This window comes from Oncorhynchus kisutch, linkage group LG5, assembly GCF_002021735.2.
Source record: "Oncorhynchus kisutch isolate 150728-3 linkage group LG5, Okis_V2, whole genome shotgun sequence".
Taxonomy (NCBI): domain Eukaryota; kingdom Metazoa; phylum Chordata; class Actinopteri; order Salmoniformes; family Salmonidae; genus Oncorhynchus; species Oncorhynchus kisutch.
This window is the reverse complement of record NC_034178.2, coordinates 48,693,852-48,719,523: the sequence shown is the minus strand read 5'-3', so window position 1 is coordinate 48,719,523 and position 25,672 is coordinate 48,693,852. Positions and strand designations below refer to the sequence as shown.

At 42.1% G+C, this 25,672-nt stretch overlaps 1 protein-coding gene across 2 annotated transcripts in view; it reads left to right on the top strand.

The window, feature by feature from the left end:
• Positions 1 to 8,146, top strand: part of LOC109891181 (E3 ubiquitin-protein ligase RAD18) — a 101,339-nt gene extending 93,193 nt beyond the window's left edge. Inside the window, exon 12 of one of the 2 annotated variants that reach the window (XM_020483520.2) lies at positions 5,834 to 8,146. In XM_020483520.2, the coding sequence (XP_020339109.1) occupies positions 5,834 to 5,960 (127 nt within the window). In that variant the 3' untranslated portion in view covers positions 5,961 to 8,146. The remainder of the gene's footprint in view (positions 1 to 5,833) is intronic. The other variant, XM_020483519.2, reaches the window with a different exon arrangement.
• Positions 8,147 to 25,672: the final 17,526 nt, after the last annotated feature.

The window sequence follows — 25,672 nt, the reverse complement described above, 5'->3', positions numbered from 1 at the left end:
AGGTATTCTTAATGTTTTGTACACTCGTTGTATAATTTTATACTAATGCAATTGCTCTTAGAAAAATATTTTGTTTAACAAGTAATATTTTTTTTTCTCAAAATGGTAGGGTACAAAATTGACACCCCTGTGTTCAGACTGAGATAGCCATTTCAAAATGTACATTTTGTGGCCAATTAATCATTTCTTTGTGGATTTTGATGTGTGCTTGGAGTTATTGTCTTGCTGGAAGGCAAACCGGTTGAAAAACAGAAGCATATGCAGAAAAGTACCTCATACCTACTGTAAAATATGGTGGTGGATCATTGCTGTTATGGGGATCTTCCTGCAATACAATAACCCCAAGTACTAATCAGAATCCACAAAAAAAATGTTTAATTGACCACAAAATCAAAATTTTGCAATGGTCATCTTAGCCTCCGGACCTGTGGTTTGAATTGAAGAACGCAGTTCATACGAGTAGATTAAAAATGTAAAGATTCTTTAAGGAGGAAGGGTCTAAGATCCCTCCCAAAGTGTTTTTCAATCTCATAAAACATTTTAGAAAATGTTATTGAAAAAGAGTATTGACAACAGGGATGCCAATAATTTTGACGCCATCTTTTTGAGATTTGTTTTATTACTTGCTAAACAAAATTTCCCTGAGCAATTTTATTATTATAAAATAATATTATTTCCTAATTTCTTTGAGCATACAATATAGATCAGTATTTGTATTTATTTTTGGTCATCTTTTTAAATGGTGCCAGTATTTATGGACTTGACTGTATCTCGGGTGTGATCCCTAGGGCCTGGAAGGCTCCTCATGTGCTCCCTCTCCTCAAGGTGGTGCCCCTCTGACATTAATAATTTTCACCCGATCTCTAAACTGCCTTGCTTAGCGAAAAATGTTGAATCTTTAATAAACACTCAGCTTAGTGTCCATCGGTCTGGTTTCAGGCCATTCATAGCACTATATCTGCTGCTTCTTTGGTGACAAATTACATTGTAAATTGCCTGGGTCAGGCAGCCTGCAATTGGTTTTAAAACTACCTGACAGGCAGGACACAATGTGTTTCTTCTGATGGTGTTAAATCACGATTCCTTGATATTATGAAAAGTTGTCCCCCAGTGGTCAATGTTGGGCCCTGTACTTTTACTATCTATATAAACAATATTTTCTTGTCTGTAAGAAATTGTAACCTCCCCTTGTATGCGGATGATACTTTAGTGCATTCTGTTGGCCCTTCTGTTGACAAGGCTCTTTCAGAACTTTTATGGTTTTCAGAAAGCCTTTGTTGAACTGGACTTGGTACTTAATGCAGGGACAAATAAGTATACAGTTGAAGTCGGAATTTTACATACACCTTAGCCAAATACATTTAAACTCAGTTTCACAATTCCTGACATTTAATCCTTGCAAAAATCCCCTGTCTTAGGTCAGTTAAGATCACAATTTTATTTTAAGAATGTGAAATGTCAGAATAATAGTGGAGATCAAAAAAAAAATCTGCTTTTATTTCTTTCATCACATTCCCTGTGGGTCAGAAGTTTACATACACTCAATTAGTATTTGGTAGCATTGCCTTTAAATTGTTTAACTTGGTTCAAACGTTTTGGGTAGCCTCCCACAAGCTTCCCAAATAAGTTGGGTGAATTTTGGCCCATTCCTCCAGACAGAGTTGGTGTAACGGAGTCAGGTTTGTAGGCCTCCTTGCTCGCACACGCTTTTTCAGTTCTGCCCACACATTTTCTATAGGGTTGAGGTCAGGGCTTTGTGATGGCCACTCCAATACCTTGACTTCGTTGTCCTTAAGCCATTTTACCACAACTTTGGAAGTAAGCTTGGGGTCATTGTCCATTTGGAAGACCCATTTGTGACCAAGCTTTAACTTCCTGATGGCTTGAGATGTTGCTTCAATATATCCACATAATCTTCTTTCCTCATGATGCCATCTATTTTGTGATGTGCACCATTCCCTCCTGCAGCAAAGCACCCCCACAACATGATGTTGCCACACCTGTGCTTCACGGTTGGGATGGTGTTCTTCGACTTGCAAGCCTCTCCCTTTTTCCTCCAAACATAACGATGGTCATCATGGCCAAACAGTTCTATTTTAGTTTCTTCAGACCAGAGGACATTTCTCCAAAAAACTACAATCTTTGTCCCCATGTGTAGTTGCAAACTGTGGTCTGGCTTTTTTTATGGCGGTTTTGGAGCAGTGGCTTCTTTCTTACAGCCTTTCAGGTTATGTCGATATAGGACTCGTTTTACTGTTGATATAGATACTTTTGTACCTGTTTTCCAGCATCTTCACAAGGTCCTTTGCTGTTGTTTTGGGATTGATTTGCACTTTTCACCCCAAAGTACGTTCATCTCTAGGAGGCAGAACGCGTCTCCTTCCTGTGCGGTATGACGGCTGTGTGGTCCCATGGTGTTTATACTTGCTTACTATTGTTTGTCCAGATAAACGTGGTACCTTCAGGTGTTTGGAAATTGCTCACAAGGATGAACCAGGCGTGTGGAGGTCTACAATATTTGAGCTGATTTCTTTTGATTTTCCCATGATGTCAAGCAAAGAGGCACTGAGTTTAAAGGTAGGCATTGAAATACATCCACAGGTACACCTCCAATTGATTCAAATGATGTCAATTAGCCTATCAGAACATAATTTTCTGGAATTTTCCAAGCTGTTTAAAGGCACAGTCAACTTAGTGTATGTAAACTTCTGACCCACTGGATTTGTGATACAGTGAACTATAAGTGAAATCATCTGTCTGTAAACAATTGTTGGAATATTTACTTGTGTCATGCACAAAGTAGATGTCCTAAGCGACTTGCTAAAACTATAGTTTGTTACAAGAAATTTGTGGAGTGGTTGAAAAATGAGTTTTAATGACTAACCTCTGACTTCAACTGTGTATTATTTTCCAAAATGCTTTAAAATGTATCTGATGGTTTCTGCATATGTGCTTTGGATGGTGCCCACATTGTTTGTGTCCCGGCTTATAAATATCTGGGTATCTGGATTGAAGAAAAGCTATCTTTCAAGAAGCATATTGATGAGTTAGTTAAGAATTTAAATGGTCTTCCTTTATAGCAGTGGTCCCAACCTTTTCTGAGTCAAAATGCAAGCAGAGATCTATCTATCTAAAAAACCAAGCCTATGCAACATTAACCAAATAAAACTGTTCTGTAGCGATAAGGTTTGTGCAGTAGACTATAGGCCCAATACATTTTCACTGCATATTGGCTACACTTTAATTTCTCTGCCAGTGTGGTTCTTCTCATACCATTTAGAAATTATATTTCAACATTTTAGGTATTTGATCCCACTGGTGCTAGATCATTTGTTGTAATACTTGTGAGGCACAGCTGAGTGAGCATAATCTTTTGTTTACTTTTTTTACTAGCCTGCATCTGATGGTCAATCAGAGGAGAGAGCAGTGGTAAGGCTGCCTCCCACCTGACTCACCATCCCTCCTCTCTCCCTCCGCTGAGAAAATGTGACACAGTCTTCCAGCTCTTGGCGAGCCTAAATCGCACTGCATTACTTCTGCCTCATGCACCAATTCATGTTTTTACTCCTATGACTAGAGAAATTGAAATATTCCTTGATATTAAAAAAGACACAAGCCGCTAATAATAACAACGCAAACTTATCGAAATGCACATTTATGGCTTAGAAAACTGTTGAACAAAGTGTTGACAGTGCTGAATAACAATGCAAACATGAACTTACTCATAAAAACAGCAGCTCTTTGTTGTATTTGTTGAGTCTCTAGTCATATTTTTAAAAGTTGAAATTTCACATTATCAAGTTTGCTGTGCATTCAAGGCTTCTTTTTACTCGTCTGGTGCAAGGTAACTGTGCAGACACAGTGATCTGAGCTGTCTGATTGACCAGTGGTATGCCTATAGTTGTACTTGATTTGCACTCTGGGGCTGACGGCTAGGCGGAGTTCTACCTTCAGACACATTCAATTGTTCAAAATGAGAAGACTTTGCCTTCCCGGCACTAGGCTGCTGAATCAAGTGCACGTACTGTTAACAGCATGGGGGGAAAAAAAAAAAAAATGTTTGGTGATCAACTAGGAATTGCTTGGAGATCGACCGGTTGGTGACCACTGCTTTATAGGAATAGGTCATGCCTTTCGTTAAATAGCAACGGAAAAAACAGACATTCAGTTGACATTCATCCCGGTTATAGATTATGGTGATATTGTCTATATGAATGCTGCCTGCTCTGTATTGAAACCATTGGATGTTTATCAGTGCACTCACTGCACTTTCTTATGGGCTACAGTTTCTGTACACATCACTCCATTCTGTATCAGAAAGTAGGCTGGCCCTCTTAAGTCTCGTAGATCAATGTACTATTCTCTATTTCTTTATAAAAACCCTCTTTTGCAAACTTCCGCCATACCTTACTTCATTGCTAAATTACAGACATACGTGTCAGCAGACCGGATCACAGGGATGGGTAACTCTAGATGTCCGGTTGATCTCTATGGAATTAGGTATATCTGCATGCGCCCTGTATATGGAATGATCTGCGGAGCTCTCTGCACCTTGATGTTCTGGTGCCTTTAGGGCAGTTCAAGTTGATAATGGAGGACCTCATTGTTGAGGAATGTATTTTGCTTCTTAAATTAATTGTAGTATTGTATGCTATTATTATGTTGTCTGTCAGAATGTTGTACATTTTATATTTTGTATTCATGCAGGGCTCCCTTGAAAAAGAGGCCTTGGTCTCAATTGGACTCCCTGCTAAAATAAAGGTGAAATAGAATAAAGAATCCTAGGAGGGTGACCTGAAGGGCCCCATAGCTCTTATTGAGACTGTGCTGTTTGAGCTGCAGCACCCTGCCAGGCTGACACTTTACGTCAGGGATGGGCAACTGCGGACCAATAAGGTGCAATTTCGAAATGTGGTTGTGCATCAGCTGTCAGTCAATTAGTCCATGTCAGCAAAACAATTTTAGATTGCTAAGTTAGTCCAGCGTCTGGCTATCTAAACTTGTATTAAGAATGGTTGAATTACCAACTGGGATAGGGCCCATTGATCAAAAGTTATCATATTAAAAACTGCAAACATTTTCCTCCACCCTATGGCAAAATGTGTAGAATTGCAGGAAATACGTTATAAAATTGCTAAATCTTCTCTCTGCCCCATGGCAAAATGTGTTGAATTGCAGGAGGGGTGTATGGATGTGGGTACTGCAGACCCATGAGCCACTGCCGCCCCTCAGGATGAGTTCCGTTTTTCTGTGGCCCCCACTCCCATCAAAGTTGCCCATCCCTGCTTTACATGTAGTGATGTTTTATATTCACTCCACAGGGCCCTACCGAGCCTGACAGTGTAGAGGGGTCTGTGACCTTCTGCAGAGACATGACCTCCACATGTTGACCTTCTGTCTGTATTCATGGTTATGTGGCCACAAGCAGATCCTTTATGTTATTAGCCATCTGCAGTGACCGTAGACAGTCAATTTGGATCTGCACTGTACTGCATTGACCACCATGACCAACACATCAGCATAGTTTCCCTGGAAACACTGTTGTCAAGGAGTGCTTTAATCTAGCTATATCATTAGTGGGGATACCACATAGGGATGGGAGATATAACCATAATGTTCTTCTGTTCTTTCCCCCGGAACAATCACATGAACCAGGACTCATAGACAGCTGTTGCTGTTCAGTTTGTCTGTGAGAGAATATCTCCATAGATGTCCTGCATTGTTCTACTTTATTACTTTCTAATAATGTGATTTGGCCTTTCTGCTCCATTAACCTGGGGCTTGATATATGATGAAAGGCCCTAGACTCACTTCTGAGAATTTCTCTCCCCAGAGTTTTGGAGAACGCCTCGAGTGGGAAACGGGCTTCCTGCTCCAAGGAGGAAGACTCTTCTCTGCCACTTGTCCTGGGAAAACGACCCCGGAAAACCTGGGAAGAGGACAGGAAGGAGTCGAGCTGAACTCTGTTAAACGCCTTCACCTTTATCTAATTTCTTTAAGCAAATGTTTAGGGTATAGCATGTTAAGCAATACATTTTATTTGTCATTTTATAACTTGGTTGTTCCACCAATTAGATACATTTTGAGTGGTGAAACTTGTTGGAGAAAAACCCAGTTTATTTCACCTAATTGTAACATTCTGTCATAAAGAGCACATATGTGAAATTATGTTTTTAACACTGTATAAAAGTAGAGACTCAGAGCTACAAAATGGTATATCATACACTGCATTTTTGAGGAACAAAGGGAAAGTAATTCTGCTTTGAAACTTGATAAATTTTCACCTCGCTTTTGAGAAAAGGACTTTTGAATGTTTTGGTACCTACTGGAGACCTCTCCTTTGTCCATACCCATTCAGCATTGTTCAGACCCTGTTAAGCCAGCCCCACCCATCTCTTTAAGGATTCACATGTGAGGTCATGTGCTAAACAGTGAGTAGTGTAGTAAAGATTAAGATGTAAAGTAGTAGCCTACGATAAGGAAAAATTCCAGGTAAACAGAAAGTAAAAATATTTTATAAATATTAGATTACGCTTACCCAGACACACTTGTCTAAATGGATGGGTCATGTGAAAGAACTTCTATAAACCCCAGCCACATCCAGTGGTGGGAAAAGTACTAAATGGTCATACTTGAGTAAAAGTAAAGATACCTTAATAGAAAATAACTAAAGTAAAAGTCAGCCAGTAAAATACAACTTGAGTAAAAGTCTAAAAGTATTTGGTTTTAAAAAATACTGAAGTATCAAAAGTAAATGGAATTGCTCAAATGTACTTAAGTATAAATAAATAAAGGCAGCACAATTTTTTATAAAAATTTAAAAAAATATTGACATAATACAAACAAAGCATTTGTGTTTAAAGTGTCTGCCATATCAGATGCAGTTGGGATGACCAGGTATGTTCTCTTGATAAGTGTATGAATTGGACAATTTTCCTGTCAAAATGTAACGAGTAATTTTGGGTGTCAGGGAAAATTTATGGAGTAAAAAGTACATTATTTTCTTTCGGAATGTACTGAAGTAAAAGGGAAAGTTGCCCTAAAATATAATTAGTAAAGTACAGATACCCCCAAAAATACTTAAGCAGTACTTTAAAGTATTTTTACTTAAGTACTTTACACCACTGGCCACATCTTTCTAAGTGGATGGGTCTCCACAGAAGGTGTAAACGGTACAGCCAAATGGTTACTTGCATTGCAGAAATATATATATATATATATATATATATATATATATATTATTTCACCTTTATTTAACCAGGTAGGCCAGTTGAGAACAAATTCTCATTTACAACTGCGACCTGGCCAAGATAAAGCAAAGCAGCGTGACACAAAAAACACAGAGTTACACATGGAATAAACAAAGGTACAGTCAATAACAATAGAAAAGTCTATATACAGCGTGTGCAAATTAAGTAAGATTAGGGAGGTAAGGCAATAAATGGGCCATAGTGGTGATAGCAATAAACACTGGAGTGAAAGATGTGCATAAGATGAATGTGCAAGTAGAGATACTGGGGTGCAAAGGAGCAAAAAAATAAATAACAATATGGGGATGAGGTAGTTGGGTGGGCTATTTACAGATGGGCTATGTACAGGTGCAATGATCTGTAAGCTGTTCTGACCGCTGATGCTTAAAGTTAATGAGGGAGATATGAGTTTCCAGCTTCAGTGATTTTTGCCATTTGTTCCAGTCATTGGCATCAGAGAACTGTAAGGAAAGGCGGCCAAAGGAGGAGTTTGCTTTGGGGGTGACCAGTGAAATGGAGGTGGAGGTCCAGCTCGCGTGGTTACTCGTTGGCTGCGGTAAAACAACATTGGAGGCTTATGGTTGAGAAATTAACATTCAATTCTCTGGCAACAGCTCTCGTGGACATTCCTGCAGTCAGCATGCCAATTGCACACTCCCTCAATTTGAGACATCTGTGGTGTTGTGTGACAAAACTGCACATTTTAGATTGTCCTTTTATTGTCCCCCAGCACAAGGTGCAACTGTGTAATAATGATCATGCTTTTTGTTTCTTGATATTTCACAACTGTCAGGTGGATGGATTATCTTGGCAAATGAGAAATGCTCACTAACAGAGATGTAAACAAATTTGTGCACCACATTTTAGAGAAATACACTTTTTTTGTGCATATGAAACATTTCTGTGATGTTTATTTCAGCTCATGAAACATGGGACCAACACTTTACATGTTGCCTTTATATTTTTGTTAAGTGTAATTGCTGAGGAGAGGAGATACCATTCCCCCTCCAATACTGCCACTGATTACGGAAACAACAACAGTCACAAATTGCCCTGCCCCTTAATCCTGGTTGATGTGTCAACAATCATCTGCAAATTATGAGCAGTCAGCAGATCACACACCAAGTAGGCTACTGGGAAGACAGACAGCACTTCTTCAAGTAGATGGCTCTACATACAGTTGAAGTCGGAAGTTTACATACAGTGCCTTGCGAAAGTATTCGGCCCCCTTGAACTTTGCGACCTTTTGCCACATTTCAGGCTTCAAACATAAAGATATAAAACTGTATAGAATCAACAACAAGTGGGACACAATCATGAAGTGGAACAACATTTATTGGATATTTCAAACTTTTTTAACAAATCAAAAACTGAAAAATTGGGCGTGCAAAATTATTCAGCCCCCTTAAGTTAATACTTTGTAGCGCCACCTTTTGCTGCGATTACAGCTGTAAGTCGCTTGGGGTATGTCTCTATCAGTTTTGCACATCGAGAGACTGACATTTTTTCCCATTCCTCCTTGCAAAACAGCTCGATCTCAGTGAGGTTGGATGGAGAGCATTTGTGAACAGCAGTTTTCAGTTCTTTCCACAGATTCTCGATTGGATTCAGGTCTGGACTTTGACTTGGCCATTCTAACACCTGGATATGTTTATTTTTTAACCATTCCATTGTAGATTTTGCTTTATGTTTTGGATCATTGTCTTGTTGGAAGACAAATCTCCGTCCCAGTCTCAGGTCTTTTGCAGACTCCATCAGGTTTTCTTCCAGAATGGTCCTGTATTTGGCTCCATCCATCTTCCCATCAATTTTAACCATCTTCCCTGTCCCTGCTGAAGAAAAGCAGGCCCAAACCATGATGCTGCCACCACCATGTTTGACAGTGGGGGTGGTGTGGTCAGGGTGATGAGCTGTGTTGCTTTTACGCCAAACATAACGTTTTGCATTGTTGCCAAAAAAGTTCAATTTTGGTTTCATCTGACCAGAGCACCTTCTTCCACATGTTTGGTGTGTCTCCCAGGTGGCTTGTGGCAAACTTTAAACAACACTTTTTATGGATATCTTTAAGAAATGGCTTTCTTCTTGCCACTCTTCCATAAAGGCCAGATTTGTGCAATATACGACTGATTGTTGTCCTATGGACAGAGTCTCCCACCTCAGCTGTAGATCTCTGCAGTTCATCCAGAGTGATCATGGGCCTCTTGGCTGCATCTCCGATCAGTCTTCTTCTTGTATGAGCTGAAAGTTTAGAGGGACGGCCAGGTCTTGGTAGATTTGCAGTGGTCTGATACTCCTTCCATTTCAATATTATCGCTTGCACAGTGCTCCTTTGGATGTTTAAAGCTTGGGAAATCTTTTTGTATCCAAATCCGGCTTTAAACTTCTTCACAACAGTATCTCGGACCTGCCTGGTGTGTTCCTTGTTCTTCATGATGCTCTCTGCGCTTTTAACGGACCTCTGAGACTATCACAGTGCAGGTGCATTTATACGGAGACTTGATTACACACAGGTGGATTGTATTTATCATCATTAGTCATTTAGGTCAACATTGGATCATTCAGAGATCCTCACTGAACTTCTGGAGAGAGTTTGCGGCACTGAAAGTAAAGGGGCTGAATAATTTTGCACGCCCAATTTTTCAGTTTTTGATTTGTTAAAAAAGTTTGAAATATCCAATAAATGTCGTTCCACTTCATGATTGTGTCTCACTTGTTGTTGGTCGCAAAGTTCAAGGGGGCCGAATACTTTTGCAAGGCACTGTACACTTACGTTGGAGTCATTAAAACTCGTTTTTCAACCACTCCACAAATTTCTTGTTAACAAACTATAATTTTGGCAAGTCGGTTAAGATATCTACTTCGTGCATAACACAAGTGATTGTTTAAAGACAGATTATTTCACTTAGAATTCCCTGTATCACAGTTCCTATGGGTCAGAAGTTTATTAAGTGCCTTAAACAGCTTGGAAAATTCCCCAAAAGTATGTCATGGCTATAGAAGCTTCTGATAGGCTAATTGACATCATTTGAGTCAATTGGAGGTGTACCTGTGAATGTATTTCAAGGTCTACCTTCAAACTCAGTGCCTCTTTGCTTGACATCATGGGAAAATCCAAAATAAATCAGCCAATACCTGCTGGAGGAAACAGGTACAAAAGTATCTATATCCACAGTAAAATGAGTCCTATATTGGCATAACCTGAAAGGCCGTTCAGCAATGAAGAAGCCACTGCTCCAAAACCGCCATAAAAAAGCCAGACTACGGTTTGTAACAGCCCATGGGGAAAAAGATCGTACTTTTTGGAGAAATGTCCTCTGAAATAGAATTGTTTGGCCATAATGACCATCGTTATGTTTGGAGGACAAAGGGGGAGGCTTGCAAGCCGAAGAACACCATCCCAACCGTGAAGCACGGGGGTGGCAGCATGATGTTGTAGTGGTGCTTTGCTGCAGGAGGGAATAAAACATTTTTATTTCACCTTTATTTAACCAGGTAGGCAAGTTGAGAACAAGTTCTCATTTACAATTGCGACCTGGCCAAGATAAAGCAAAGCAGTTCGACACATACAACGACACAGAGTTACACATGGAGTAAAACAAACATACAGTCAATAATACAGTATAAACAAGTCTATATATGATGTGAGCAAATGAGGTGAGATAAGGGAGGTAAAAGCAAAAAAAGGCCATGGTGGCAAAGTAAATACAATATAGCAAGTAAAACACTGGAATGGTAGATTTGCAATGGAAGAATGTGCAAAGTAGAAATAAAAATAATGGGGTGCAAAGGAGCAAAATTAATTAAATACAGTAGGGGAAGAGGTAGTTGTTTGGGCTAAATTATAGGTGGGCTATGTACAGGTGCAGTAATCTGTGAGCTGCTCTGACAGTTGGTGCTTAAAGCTAGTGAGGGAGATAAGTGTTTCCAGTTTCAGAGATTTTTGTAGTTCCTTCCAGTCATTGGCAGCAGAGAACTGGAAGGAGAGGCGGCCAAAGAAAGAATTGGTTTTGGGGGTGACGAGAGATATACCTGCTGGAGCGTGTGCTACAGGTGGGAGATGCTATGGTGACTAGCGAGCTGAGATAAGGGGGACTTTACCTAGCAGGGTCTTGTAGATGACATGGAGCCAGTGGGTTTGGCGACGAGTATGAAGCGAGGGCCAGCCAACGAGAGCGTACAGGTCGCAATGGTGGGTAGTATATGGGGCTTTGGTGACAAAACGGATTGCACTGTGATAGACTGCATCCAATTTGTTGAGTAGGGTATTGGAGGTTATTTTGTAATAGACATTGCCAAAGTTGAGGATTGGTAGGATGGTCAGTTTTACAAGGGTATGTTTGGCAGCATGAGTGAAGGATGCTTTGTTGCGAAATAGGAAGCCAATTCTAGATTTAAGTTTGGATTGGAGATGTTTGATATGGGTCTGGAAGGAGAGTTTACAGTCTAACCAGACACCTAAGTATTTGTAGTTGTCCACGTATTCTAAGTCAGAGCCGTCCAGAGTAGTGATGTTGGACAGGCGGGCAGGTAGCGATCGGTTGAAGAGCATGCATTTAGTTGTACTTTTTTAAAGAGCAATTGGAGGCCACGGAAGGAGAGTTGTATGGCATTGAAGCTTACCTGGAGGGTTGTTAACACAGTGTCCAAAGAAGGGCCAGAAGTATACAGAATGGTGTCGTCTGCGTAGAGGTGGATCAGAGACTCACCAGCAGCAAGAGCGACCTCATTGATGTATACAGAGAAGAGAGTTGGTCCAAGAATTGAACCCTGTGGCACCCCGATAGAGACTGCCAGAGGTCCGGACAGCAGACCCTCCGATTTGACACACTGAACTCTATCAGAGAAGTAGTTGGTGAACCAGGCGAGGCAATCATTTGAGAAACCAAGGCTGTCGAGTCTGCCGATAAGGATGTGGTGATTGACAGAGTTGAAAGCCTTGGCCAGATCAATGAATACGGCTACACAGTAATGTTTCTTATCGATGGCGGTTAAGATATCGTTTAGGACCTTGAGCGTGGCTGAGGTGCACCCATGACCAGCTCTGAAACCAGATTGCATAGCAGAGAAGGTATGGTGAGATTCGAAATGGTCGGTAATCTGTTTGTTGACTTGGCTTTCGAAGACCTTAGAAAGGCACGGTAGGATAGATATAGGTCTGTAGCAGTTTGGGTCAAGAGTGTCCCCCCCTTTGGGAATCACAGACGACACGAAAGAGAGGTTGAACAGGCTAGTAATAGGGGTGGTGCACTTCACAAAATAGATGGCATCATGAGGAAAGATAATTATGTGGATATATTGAAGCAACATCAAGCCATCAGTCAGGAAGGTAAAGCTTGGTTGCAAATGGGTCTTCGAAATGAACAACGACCCCAAGCATACTTCCAAAGTTGTGGCAAAATGGCTTAAGGTCAAGGTATTGGAGTGGCCATCACAAAGCCCTGACCTCAATCCCATAGAAAATTTGTGGGGAAAACTGAAAAAGTATGTGCGAGCAAGGAGGCCAACAAACCTGACTCAGATACACCAGCTCTGTCAAGAGGAATGGGCCAAAATTCACTGAACGTATTGTGGGAAGCTTGTGGAAGGCTACCCAAAACGTTTGGCCCAAGTTAAACAATTTAAAAGCAATGCTACCAAATACTAATTAAGTGTATGTGATGAAATGAAAAAAAGCTGAAATAAATCATTCTCCCCTATTATTCTGATATTTAACATTCTTAAAATAAAGTGGTGATCCTAACTGACCTAAGACAGGGAAGTTTTATGAGGATTAAGTGTCCAACTTCAACTGTAGCAAAGGGACAATACTAGACAACGTATACTTGGAGATATCAGGAGTCCTCTAGCTATAGAATAAAGACCCCCCCTTCCTCACATACTTTGTGCATGACACCCCTGATAGCAGTGCACCGGGGACTCAATATACAGGTCGTCTTGTGTACAATGAACCCTGGTACACATATGCAGGGGTTAGGTGAGATGTTCTCTGCTATTGTGCTTAAAATTGCAGCTGTGCAAATGACCCCAGGGACTACAAATTTAAGAGGAAAGTTATGTGAAAGACCAGGATGATTCTTCTGGTAATTCACCTTGCCCTTCTCCAGCTCTGTGCCTGTTCAGTTGTTGGATGTTTGTCCGACCCTCAATCCCCGCATCAGGTGTTTGCTCCCATGCCTGGCCTGCTGTTTGTCTGCCACAGATTAGCTGAAGCTGAGACGGGTTGGATTTGCCTGTCATTTGCAATTCACGCTGAGCGCCTATGTATAAACAGCTCTCAAACTGATTTTGGGTTTGTTTGAAAGCATAGAGCGGGCCAATATAATTCAATATGTAGTCAAGGTCAGAATGAAAACAAAAGAGAGCGAGAGAACTGTAAGGAGGAGGCCTGCCGGTTTTGTATGTAGGGGTGAAAAAGCAGGAGCACTTTGGAGACCTGACCTCAAATGAAAACAACATAGCTGGAGCAAGGCAGGACTGTGACATGGTGTTGCTCCAGTCACTGGACCAGAGCAGGGAGGCGTCTCGGCCCCTCACTGCAGGGGCTGACTGGACACTGAGCAAAGATGGGCAGTGGCACCTCACTGCGGCACAGAGATACAGACACTGGCCCAATATTAAAGTGACGTACTCATCCCGGCACACTGCTTCCTCACTCTCTCCCAGTTTTCCTCCCTCCGTGCAAAACCGAAAGTAAAAGACGCAAAAGTAAAACTTAAGAATGGGAAGCATAGTAATAGCACACATTAGAACAAATGCCGCTTCTTTTCTTGCTTTCAATGAGAATGCCACATCTATAACACATTTCTATATTAATATGGTCATGCCGCCCAAAAAGTTACATAGTGCAGCTTTAAAGAGGGATAGTTCATCTCCCATGCCACCTGGAGCATTGGCTCTGCAGCTATTAAATATCACCTGTGCCAGCACAGGTGAAACTAATGACTTACTATCGAGGCGACAAGTGCAACACATCCTGACCAACGAGGGTGACTCCAATCAGGGCACGTTCACCCCCAAATAGAACCAAACTCCAAAACCAAAACCTGTAACACAAGGTACAAGAATATCCTAGAAGACAGCAGGCTTGTCCCAGTTAAGACCCTCATGGGGACCACCAGCCTCCAGAGAGTGGTGTCAAATCTCAATGTCACAGTCGGGGATCAGAGCAATTTCTCCCTCGGGCAGGGCCAGCTTATCCCACTCTCCTTCACACACAGCCAGTCACGCACCACACCACCCTGTCTGCCTGTTGAACTCCTCCACTGCTGGGTTGGCAGTACATTATGGGCTCAATTCAATTACTACTGCATTGCAGCATTTACACAGTAGGGCCTAGTTTTACATTTCCAATTTTCAGAATAAGATGTGCCAAGTTTTGTAAACAAAGACAATGTATTAACATTGGTATGAGGGGTTATATTTAGTTCCTGCCTTAGTGGCCCAGTCTGTCTTAGCGCTGGGATGCTCTTCTCACATTCAGCACCCCATCCATTGCTCAGCCTGTCCATCATGGGGAAATTAAGATGGGGAAAAAGCATTTGACCCATGTTCATGCGGTTCATTTACGGGTTATTGAATTTTCTTCCTATCTAATTGCATTTATTTTCAGAGGTATATTGTAAATCCTGCAGTATGCCTAATGATACATGAAGCAGGCAGTCAAATACTAAACTGAAAATCAGTTCTAACTTAATTCTGAGATGAGGGGCAGAGTTTGACAGCCTGTTTAAACTTTAGACATCCTGTGAGTGACTGGTGAACATGTGTGCGGTGTGCTGTGGTACGGACTACAGAGTGATGAAAAGTTCCCATTTAATTGCCACAGAATTGCAATGCATTCACCAGAGGCATATTAGCAGCCTGAGCTATGTGCTATCAGAGCCCAGATCTTTAGGCTAGCACTGGTCAAATATGGTTAATCAACACTGCAGGATTCCACTTTAATATTAAGCATGCAGCCATGAACACGGAGCCTTTATATTTATCTAAATATTGCAGTCTTGTGCATCGCCAAATAAAGATTAGAAGGTGTGTTATTTGTTACATTATTAGCCCAGACATTTTTTTGTGTTATTACATACAGCCGTAAAAAACTTTTGGATATCAGAGTGGCGGTAACTCACCAACATTACAACCATGAATACGACTTTTCCGAATTGTATACTTTGTTCGTACCTCCCAGGGCAATTGAACTTATTCCAGAGGCTGCTCCAAAACACCGCCAGCGGAGAAGAGGTATTTGGAGTGGACTTCTAGTCCGACTCAGGAGGCATGCACACCATCCATCACTTCCGAGTATATTACTCGCTAATGTTCAGTCTCTGGATAATAAAGTAGACAAGCTCAGGGCAAGGATCACCAACGATGAGACAGCCTATTGGGAGGAGTTCAAAGACCTCGCAGTGTGGTGCCAGGATAAAAACCTCTCCCTCAACGTGATCAAGACAAGGAGATGATTGTGGACTACAGAAAAAGGAGGACCGAGCACACCTCCATTCTCATCGACGAGGCTGTAGTGGAGCAGGTTACGAGCTTCAAGTTCCTTGGTGTCCACATCACCAACAAACTATCAAGGTCCAAATAAACCAAGACAGTCGAGAAGAGGGCACAACAACGCCTATTCCCCCTCAAGAGACTGAAAGATTTGGCATGGGTCCTCCTCCTTAGCCCCGGAAAAATGGCATCGAGGCCTCAACACTTTTTGAGTTAAGGCCATTTTTCTGGGATTAAAGATCAAAAATGAAAATAGAGTGCTAATTTGACCGCTTCACATCAAAGTATATGAACCTACGGTGTCATGGAAAAAAAGAACCAGCCATTTATCTATCGTAATTTAAGATAAATCGTACAATGTACAATTGGTGATGCTAAAAGATTATTTTTATTTTTTTATTTTAAGTTACAGATCCAGTTGCGGTTTGTTCAGACGAATCCGTTAAGGTGGGTTTCGGAGCGCCGCGAGATTTCTGTGATTTTCTGAAATCACACACACTCATTCAACCCTCTGTAAATCAGTCAGTCAGTTCTTAACGTAAAGACTTAAAACTCAACATTCTGTAAGAGCCTACCCCAAAGAGGATAGGTGTTCACTTTCAGCTTCCTGTGTCAACCGGAAGTGCCTTAAGTTGGGGTCATAGGGGCTGTTTCGAAGGGTTAAAAAGGTCACATCTTTCCAAAACTTCATACGGTGATTAGGCAACCCTCGTGAACTGTAAATCACTCATTTCTCCCAACAGATGTCAAAGAAAAACCTCAGACACACACACACACACACACACAGCAAGGATGGAGTGGCACAGTGCGGGGCTTAACACTTTCATGCGTGAGTTCCAAATATTTCTAACTGTCGCCCCAGCATGAGTTTTTTTATGCACGTGATGTTAGAACGTCCTCTCCATTCCAGAATGTGATTGTTATGTAACAGTACATTTAATCACATTCCCAGTGGGTCAGAAGTTTACACACACTCAATTAGTATTTGGTAGCATTGCCTTTAAATTGTTTAACTTGGGTGAAACGTTTCAGGTAGCCTTCCAGAAGCTTTCCACAATAAGTTGGGTGAGTTTTGGCCCATTCTTCCTGACAGAGTGGTGTAACTGAGTCAGGTGTTTTAGGCCTCCTTGCTCGCACACACTTTTTAAATGGGATTGAGGTCAGGGCTTTGTGATGGCCACTCCAATACCTTGACTTTGCTGTCCTTAAGCCATTTTGCCACAACTCTGGAAGTATGCTTGGGGTCATTGTCCACTTGGAAGACCCATTTGCGACCAAGCTTTAACTTCCTGACTGATGTCTTGAGATGTTGCTTCAATATATCCACGTAATTTTCCATCCTCACGATGCCATTTATTATGTGAAGTGCACCATTCCCTCCTGCAGCAAACCACCCCCACAACATGATGCTGCCATCCCCGTGCTTCACGGTTGGGATGGTGGTCTTCGGCTTGCAAACCTCCCCCTTTTTATTCCAAACATAACAATGGTCATTATGGCCAAACAGTTCCATTTTTGTTTCATCTGACAAGAGAACATTTCTCCAAAAAGTATGATCTTTGTCCCCATGTGCAATTGCAAGCAGTAGTCTGGCTTCTTTATGGCGGTTTTGGAGCAGTGGCTGCTTTCTTGCTGAGCGGCCTTTCAGGTTATGTCGATATAGGACTCGTTTTACTGTGGATATAGATATTTTGTACCCGTTTCCTCCAGCATCTTCACAAGGTCCTTTGCTGTTCTTCTGACTTGCACTTTTCGCACCAAAGTACGTTAATCTCTAGGAGACAGAAAGCATCTCCTTCCTGAGTGGTATGATGGCTGCGTGGTCCCATGGTGTTTATACTTGCGTACTATTGTTTGTACAGATGAACGTGGTACTTTCAGGGTTTGTAAATTGCTCCCAAGAATGAAGTAGACTTGGGGAGGTCTACATTTTTTTCTGAGGTCTTGGCTGATTTCTTTTGATTTTCCCATGATGTCAAGCAAAGAGACACAGAGTTTGAAGGTAGGCCTACATCCACAGGTACAGCTCCATTTGACTCAAATTATGAAGCTTTATTATCAGAAGCTTCTAAAGCCATGACATAATTTTCGGGAATTTTCCAAGCTGTTTAAAGGCACAGTCAATTTAGTGTATAGAAACTTCTGACCCACAGGAATTATGATATAAGTGAAATAATCTGTGTCATGCACAAAGTAGATGTCCTAACCGACTTGCCTAAAACTAGTTTGTTAACAAGAAATTTGTGGAGTGGTAGAAAAACAAGTTTTAATGACTCCAACCTGAAATGGACAAAAATGTATGGGAACTTATCGGCACCGTACGAAACATATACACAATGTACATTATCACTCAAATGGACGTTGTTTCATTCAAAACTTATTGCAAATGCCATATGGCAAATTCCAAGTGTCACACAGCAAAATTACAGTAGATGGCGAGTGCGCTCCACGGTAAATTTTCATATTGCAAATGCACATCAAGTCAAAACCCAAAGGTCAAATTTGGAAAATTCTAAAAAGAAATCGAAAACTTATCACATCCTTAAAAAAGTGCTTTCTGGACCATTTTTTGAAAATCTTTATATTTTTTTGTTGTCAATTATACATGTAAAAAAACTATATGAACATACTTTTGTCATATTTTATTGTCATATTTTTTTTATTGTCCATAAGGCAATGCCAAATCAGGATGTTTTGTCATTTTGCAATATGATTTCCTTGGAAGTCAGAAGTCAAAAGTCACTGAACCATTGCCAAATGCCATAAGAAATGTCCAAATACAATATGAAAGTATTGAAAGTGCCAAATCAGGATGTTATGTTCATTTGCCATGTACAATCATTGGAAGTCGGTTTCCAAACCCAAAAGTCAGTGAACCATGTCCAAATGGCATTTATACTGCCCAAATGATATATAGCACTATGTTAAGCCATGAATCAACCTAGATGGTATATTTGTCATGTATGATGAGGGAGAAGTGGGACTCTTGTTTTTTAAAGATTTTTTGAAAAACGTCCAAAATGAACTGGGGCGCTCCCTATTGGATGGGCACGGGTGGGGGGTGCTCCTTACCCAACCGTAGACCCCTTGCACCCCTCTAAAGGCATTAAAAACCCATTTAAAAATGTGCTCCTGGTAACCCGTTCCAATAACCAGGCTGTCCATTTGCAATATGTTTCAATGGGCATTTACCATCAAGAATTTGACATGCTCAAAACAACTGCAGGAATGCGAAATTGACTGGTTTGATGAACTCGGGATGGCCGGGCAGTGATTCTGGTTCCTCTCCATTGCTCGTTGGTGTTGATTTCAGAATGTCAATTTGGTGATCTATCACTGTTTAAACATATTGCAAATGGACAAAAGTCAGCCAGCAAGTCACTGTCCATTAGTCAATTAGATATCATTCTGACACCAAACTGATACAAACTGACACCACACCCACTTTTTCCAACTCGTTTAGAAGCCAACTATCACATATTTTAGAGCAGGCCCGAAATTCACAGCGTCTTCTGTTTAAACCATAATAAAAACATAAAGCACGTAGTTACGTTCTAGCTGCAGGTCCAGTTCTGACATTATATGTAGGCCTAGCTGAGTCGACCCCGAATCCCAAGTTTCGGCTCGATAGGTCATTTGGAGCCCGAGCAACGACCTTAATTGGTGCTGAAAATCCACATTTTCCAGGCGTTGATATGGGGTCCTTGAATGAGCTATCGGACAGAAACGTTAGGGTCCGTCTCTATGGGCTGAGGTGGTTTCAATGCACCGAGTCTTGCGACTCTGGGACTTTTCTAAATGTCGTCATTTTTGTGATGGTCAAAATGAATTGAAGTTATTGCAAATGTACGAGGCTGTTTCTCGGTCTGAAAACCTTCTAGAGCCACATAACTCACTGTGCACTATCGACTTGAGCTCTAGAACAGGTTTCAAAAGTTTCAGAGCTCTAGGTCTGACGTTTCTTTGATAGTTCGAACAAAGGCAACTATTGCAGGCTCTGTGTGGCTATAAGCCCCACCCTGTGTCACTCCATCCTTGCTGTGTGTGTGAGAGAGTTTTTCTTGGAAATCTGATGGGAGAAATTACTGATTTACAGTTCATGACGGTTGCCTAATCACACATATGAAGTTTTGGAAAGATCTGACTCTTTTAACCCTTCGAAACAGCCCCTATGACCCCAATTTAAGAGACTTCCGGTTGGCATAAACACATATCCTCATCGGGATATACTCTTACAGAATCCTGAGTTTAAAGTCTTTACGTTAATAATTGACTGATTTACACAGGGTTGAATGCAGTGATTATCACAAACTGCAGGTTTGGTACATCAAAACCCCTTTAGGGCGAATTTAACCACTTCCGGTTGGTCCAGGAAGCTTAGAATCAACACAGGTAGGCCTCATAGTGGCCTGATGAATTGTCATCGAAGACAGGTTCATAAGGCATTCATAACCCACATAGGCTTCAGGTTTAATTTAGGGGAGCAGGCAATGTCTATGGGGAGAGATGTCATTGTAAACTGTGAGATGAAAAAGCCCTGTTTTCACTGTTAAGGGTTAATGCCACATGGTCAAGGTTAGGCTTGCACAGATCGGGAGGACCTCGGGAATGTTACTGAGGTCGAATTGTGCTTCTAACCCTAACGGTTCTCCCGCTGTCACTCAAAAGGACTTGAAATTTAGGTCCAGGCTTCATAATGGGCCTACTTTTTTTTATGTTCCCTGCGCTCAGACCGAGCAAGCTGCGGTCAAGCGGGGCATCTCGTTGAACTCGGCACTGCCTAGAGATTATGGTAATGCCATTGCTGTCTCTGTGAGTCTTTAACCCTTTCACATGTACCATCACACCCCTTGTGATTAGAACACTCATTTAGAAAACTCGTTTAGAACGGCCAGTTTCAAATGACGCAACAATCAGCATTTGAGCTGCCACACTTTTTTCAGAAACTATTTACACAAACACAGTCCTTACAAAGTTATGTCCAGAATGTGAGCAGTTTATTTTTGCTTGCAATGTTCAGATATTCACAGAAGTGTATATATAATATAACACAATCCATACCATAATGTTCTGAATGATGGCCAAGTCTATCTCGCTCCCTATTCCACTGAACCGCTTAGGCGTAACAAACACAAGTCCAACATTTAACTGTTAAACTACCTGTTCACTACCCTCCTGCTCTCCAGGGATGTGCAACTCAACCCTGGGCCCAACATCACCGAGCCAGCGATACGCACCCAAGTGGAAAGAGGTGGATGGCCTCGTCCACTGATCGTCGCTGCTGTGGAAGTGGGTGAGTGCTATGGTCCCATGGTTTCTCTCAACTCACCTGGCTCCAGGATAGATTTTGACTCTTCAAACATACCCAAGTCGCTATATCCGATCCCTGACTCTGCTTCTGGTACCCAAGCTGTTTTAATTAGTTCCCTGCATCCAGTGCAGGTGGGAGGGATTATATAATGTTACTTACCCTACATTATTCATCTCATATGCATACATAGATACTGTACTCTATATCATCGACTGCATCCTTATGTAATACATGTATCACTAGCCACTTTAACTATGCCACTTGGTTTACATACTCATCTCATATGTATATACTGTACTCGATATCATCTACTGTATCTTGCCTATGCTGCTCTGTACCATCACTCATTCATATATCTTTATGTACATATTCTTTATCCCCTTACACTGTGTATAAGACAGTAGTTTTTTTTGGAATTGTTAGTTAGATCACTTGTTCGTTATTACTGCATTGTCGGAACTAGAAGCACAAGCATTTCGCTACACTCGCATTAACATCTGCTAACCATGTGTATGTGACAAATAAATTTGATTTGATTTGATTTAATTGCGCTACCGAACTGCCCCTAATCAAAACTAAACAAAACGGCCTAAACCCAGCCGTCAGAAAACACTGAAAATGTAACTTTTTTCAATGTGTCAATCACTCTGGAGTCATCTGGGACCCACGAGCTAAGCCCAAAGGACTACTAGGGGGGCACTTGAACATTCATAGTGTCATTCCAAATAGTGATCAAATTCAACATCTACTCACAGGCTCCAACCTTGACTTCCTCTGCCTCTCAGTGACATGGCTCCATAAAAACTCTCCATATGCTGCTTTGATTGTGACTGGCTACAATGTTTTCAGGAGAGACAGGATTGAAGGAAGAGGAGAGGGTCTGATGATTTACATTAAAGAACATATCCGATGTAAACAAATTGAGTGGTCATGTGATAATGAACTAGAATGTATTGGCCTGAACATTACACTGTCTCCCCAAATGTCTTTACCCTTATTGGAATGTATAGGCCACCTTCCACCAAAAGTGTGTTTTTTGATCAGTTTAATGACATGCTTAGGGAATGTGACTTTGGGAAAGAGGTCATCTTAATGGGAGATTTTAAAATGAATTATGAAGACAAGTTTTGTAGGAAAACCCTCAAACGGATCACTGATACCTTTGTCCTTACACAGATCACTAATACCTTTGTCCTCAACCAGGGTGACTTGTTGCACTAAAACACAGATTGATTTGGTGTTCAGTAATAAACCAGAGAGAGTGACTAAATCATTCAATATGGTTACTAGGCTATCTGATCATAATGTAATGACCTGACTTGATCATAAAGGAACAATTGCCCAGACAGAGGGTTGAGTTTACGAATTGACAGTTTATTAAACCAACTTTACACAGGCTACTGTTTGGCCGATAAGATAACCCACAAGCTAATCGTGACCTTCTCTTGTGAAGCCCAGATGTAAGAGAGAGAACAAAGGCTAAACCTGGTCTTAACTTCCAATGCTCCATCCCCCTGCCCAACCCCCCTCCACGCCACTCCGCCAACCGCCAGGATGCTCGGCATCAGAACATTCCAGGCATTCCCGTGATTGGCAGATAGCAGGTTGATTGGCATGTTGGACCCCGCGAACACTGGGTACTGGTAAGTACAACACAACCACCTACTAGCCTAATACATAACACACAGCTGTCTGTGCAGGTCGCTACACAGCCCCCCCACCACAAAGTCCCTCGTCCCCGAGGAGGAGGTCTCCATTGCCTGCGTGGCCGTGATGGTCGCAGAGTGCCCCACTGGGAACCAGGGGAGGAAGGCAGGGATATGGGGGACAAGGAAGCGGGAACGGGTAATACAGTCCATGGCTCTGGGGAACCACGCGTTGACACAGGGAGGGAGACAGGGGGAGTGGGCTGTCTGGAGCCTTGTCTGCGGCACCTGGAGGTAGGTGCCTGGAGAATGTCATTGCCAGAGAGGGGAATTGTGGGGGTTCCTTGGGTTTGGGGAGAAGAGGCCCCTCTGTATGGGGCTAACCTGTCCCGGTGCAGTGTCACCTTTCTCCCCCTGGGAGGAAGCTTCACCCGGTAAACAACCTCCCCTACCCTCTCCAGGACACTGCAGGGTCCCACCCAGTGACTGTCCAACTTGGGGCATCTGCCTTTTTTCCTTAGAGGGCTGTAGACCCAGACCAGCTCCCCAGCCACAAAGTGCCTTCCCCGGGTGTGCACACCATAGTTCCTCTTCTGCCTCACGCCTGCATTCACCAGCTGCTCTCTGGCGAAAGTGCGGGCTGTCTCCAGGCGGTCCTGGAGTCTCCGGGCATACTCCGGCCCCGGGGGAACATGAGGGCTATCCAGAGCAAACAACAAGCTGCACAAAAACTCACTACTGTAATGGTCCAAGTTACAAAATGGCTCAGTGACTCGTGTTTGCATCTCAATGTGAAAAAAACTGTTTGCATGTTCTTCACAAAGAGGGCAACAGATGCTCCTGAGCCAGATGTCTATGTGTCAGGGGAGAAGCTCCAGGTGGTATCTGATTTTAAGTACCTTGGCATCATACTTGATTCCAACCTCTCTTTTAAAAAGCATGTGAAAAAGGTGATTCAAATAACCAAATTCAACCTAGCTAATTTCCGATTTATACGAAATTGTTTGACTACTGAGGTAGCAAAACTGTACTTCAAATCTATGATACTCCCCCACTTAACATACTGCTTGACTAGTTGGTCCCAAGCTTGCTGTACAACATTAAGACCTATTCAGTCTGTCTACAAACAGGCTCTCAAAGTGCTTGATAGGAAGCCCAATAGCCATCATCACTGTTACATCCTCAGAAAGCATGAGCTCCTGAGTTGGGAAAATCTTGTGCAATACACCGACGCATGTCAAGATCCTAAATGGCCTGGCTCCTCCTCCATTCAGTGTTTTTGTTAAATAGAAAACCCAAACATATGGCAGCAGATCCACAAGGTCTGCCATGAGAGGTGACTGTATAGTTCCCTTAAGGAAAAGCACCTTCAGCAAATCTGTTTTCTCTGTGAGAGCTTCCCATGCCTGGAATACACTGCCATCAGACACACATAACTGCACCATATATCACACTTTCAAAAAATGTTTGAAGACATGGCTAAAGGTCTATCAGATTTGTGAACATGGTCCCTAGCTGTGTGTTGCCGCTTTCCATGTTGTCTGTTGTCTGTAGCTTGTGAGGTGTGGAAACACTTGCTTTTATGAATTTTGTCTTGCTGCTTTTTGTTCTATGTTGCTATGTCTGTATGCTACGTCTTGCTTGTCCTATGTTGCTCTGTCTGTATGCTATGTCTTGCTTGTCCTATGTTGCTATTGTTTATATTGTAATTGTTTTTAATAACCTGCCCAGGGACTGCGGTTGGAAATTATCCGGCTGGCTAAACCATCACTTTTACTGAAACGTTGATTAATGTGCACTGTCCCTGTAAAAATAAACTCAAACTCTCTGGGAAGAAGAAAGGATGTGGTGTATGTTTTGTGATTAACCACTCATGATTAGTACAGAAACTCAAGTCCTTTTGTTCACTCACAATCAAATGCCGACTGTATTACCCAAGAGAATTCTCTTTGGTTATTGTCACAGCCTTGTATATTCCCCCTCACGACGATTCCACAACGGCCCTCAAGGAACTACACTGGACTTTATGCAAACTGGAAACCACATATCCTGAGTACGCATTTATTGCAGCTGGGGATTTTCACAAAGCAAATTTGGGGAAAACGCTACCGAAGTTAGACCAACACATTGACTGTAGTACTCGCATTGGTTAAACATTGGACCGCTGCTACTCAACCTTTCGAAATGCATACAAGGCCCTCAACAAATCTGATTACAACTTAATTTTGCTCCTCCCTTCCTATAGGCAGGAACTCAAACAGGAGTTCCTCCTGAGTCTTTTCAACGCTGGTCCAACCTATCGGAATCCATGCTTCAAAATAGTTTTGATCATGCAGACTGGGATATGTTCCGGGTAGCCATTTAACTATGGCAAGGTGACTGGGAATATGGCCGCAAAACATCACTACAGAGACAAAGGGGAGTCGTAGTTCAACGGCTCAGACGAGTGTGACAGGGTCTACAGACAATTAAGGACTACACAAGCAAAACCAGCCACGTCGTGGACACCGATGTCTTGCTTCTGGACAAGCTAAACACCTTCTTCTTCTTCTTTGATGACAACACAGTGCCACCAACGCGTCCCACTACCAAGGACTGTGGGCTTTCCTTCTCCGTGGCTGACGTAAGACATTTAAACGTGTTATCCCTCGCAAGGCTGTCGGTCCAGACGGCATCCCTAGCCGCATCCTCAGAGCATGCACAGACCAGCTGGCTGGAGTGTTCACGGACATATTGAATCTCTCCCTGTCCCAGTCTGCTGTCCCCACTTGCTTCAAGATGTCCACAATTGTTCCTGTACCCAAGAAAGCAAAGGTAACTGCACTAAATGACTATCACCCCATAGCACTCACTTCTGTCATCATGAATTGCTTTGAGAGGCTAGTTTAGGATCATATCACCTCTACCTTACCTGAAACCCTAGTCCCACTACAATTTGCTTACCGCCACGGTAGATCCACAGACAATGCAAT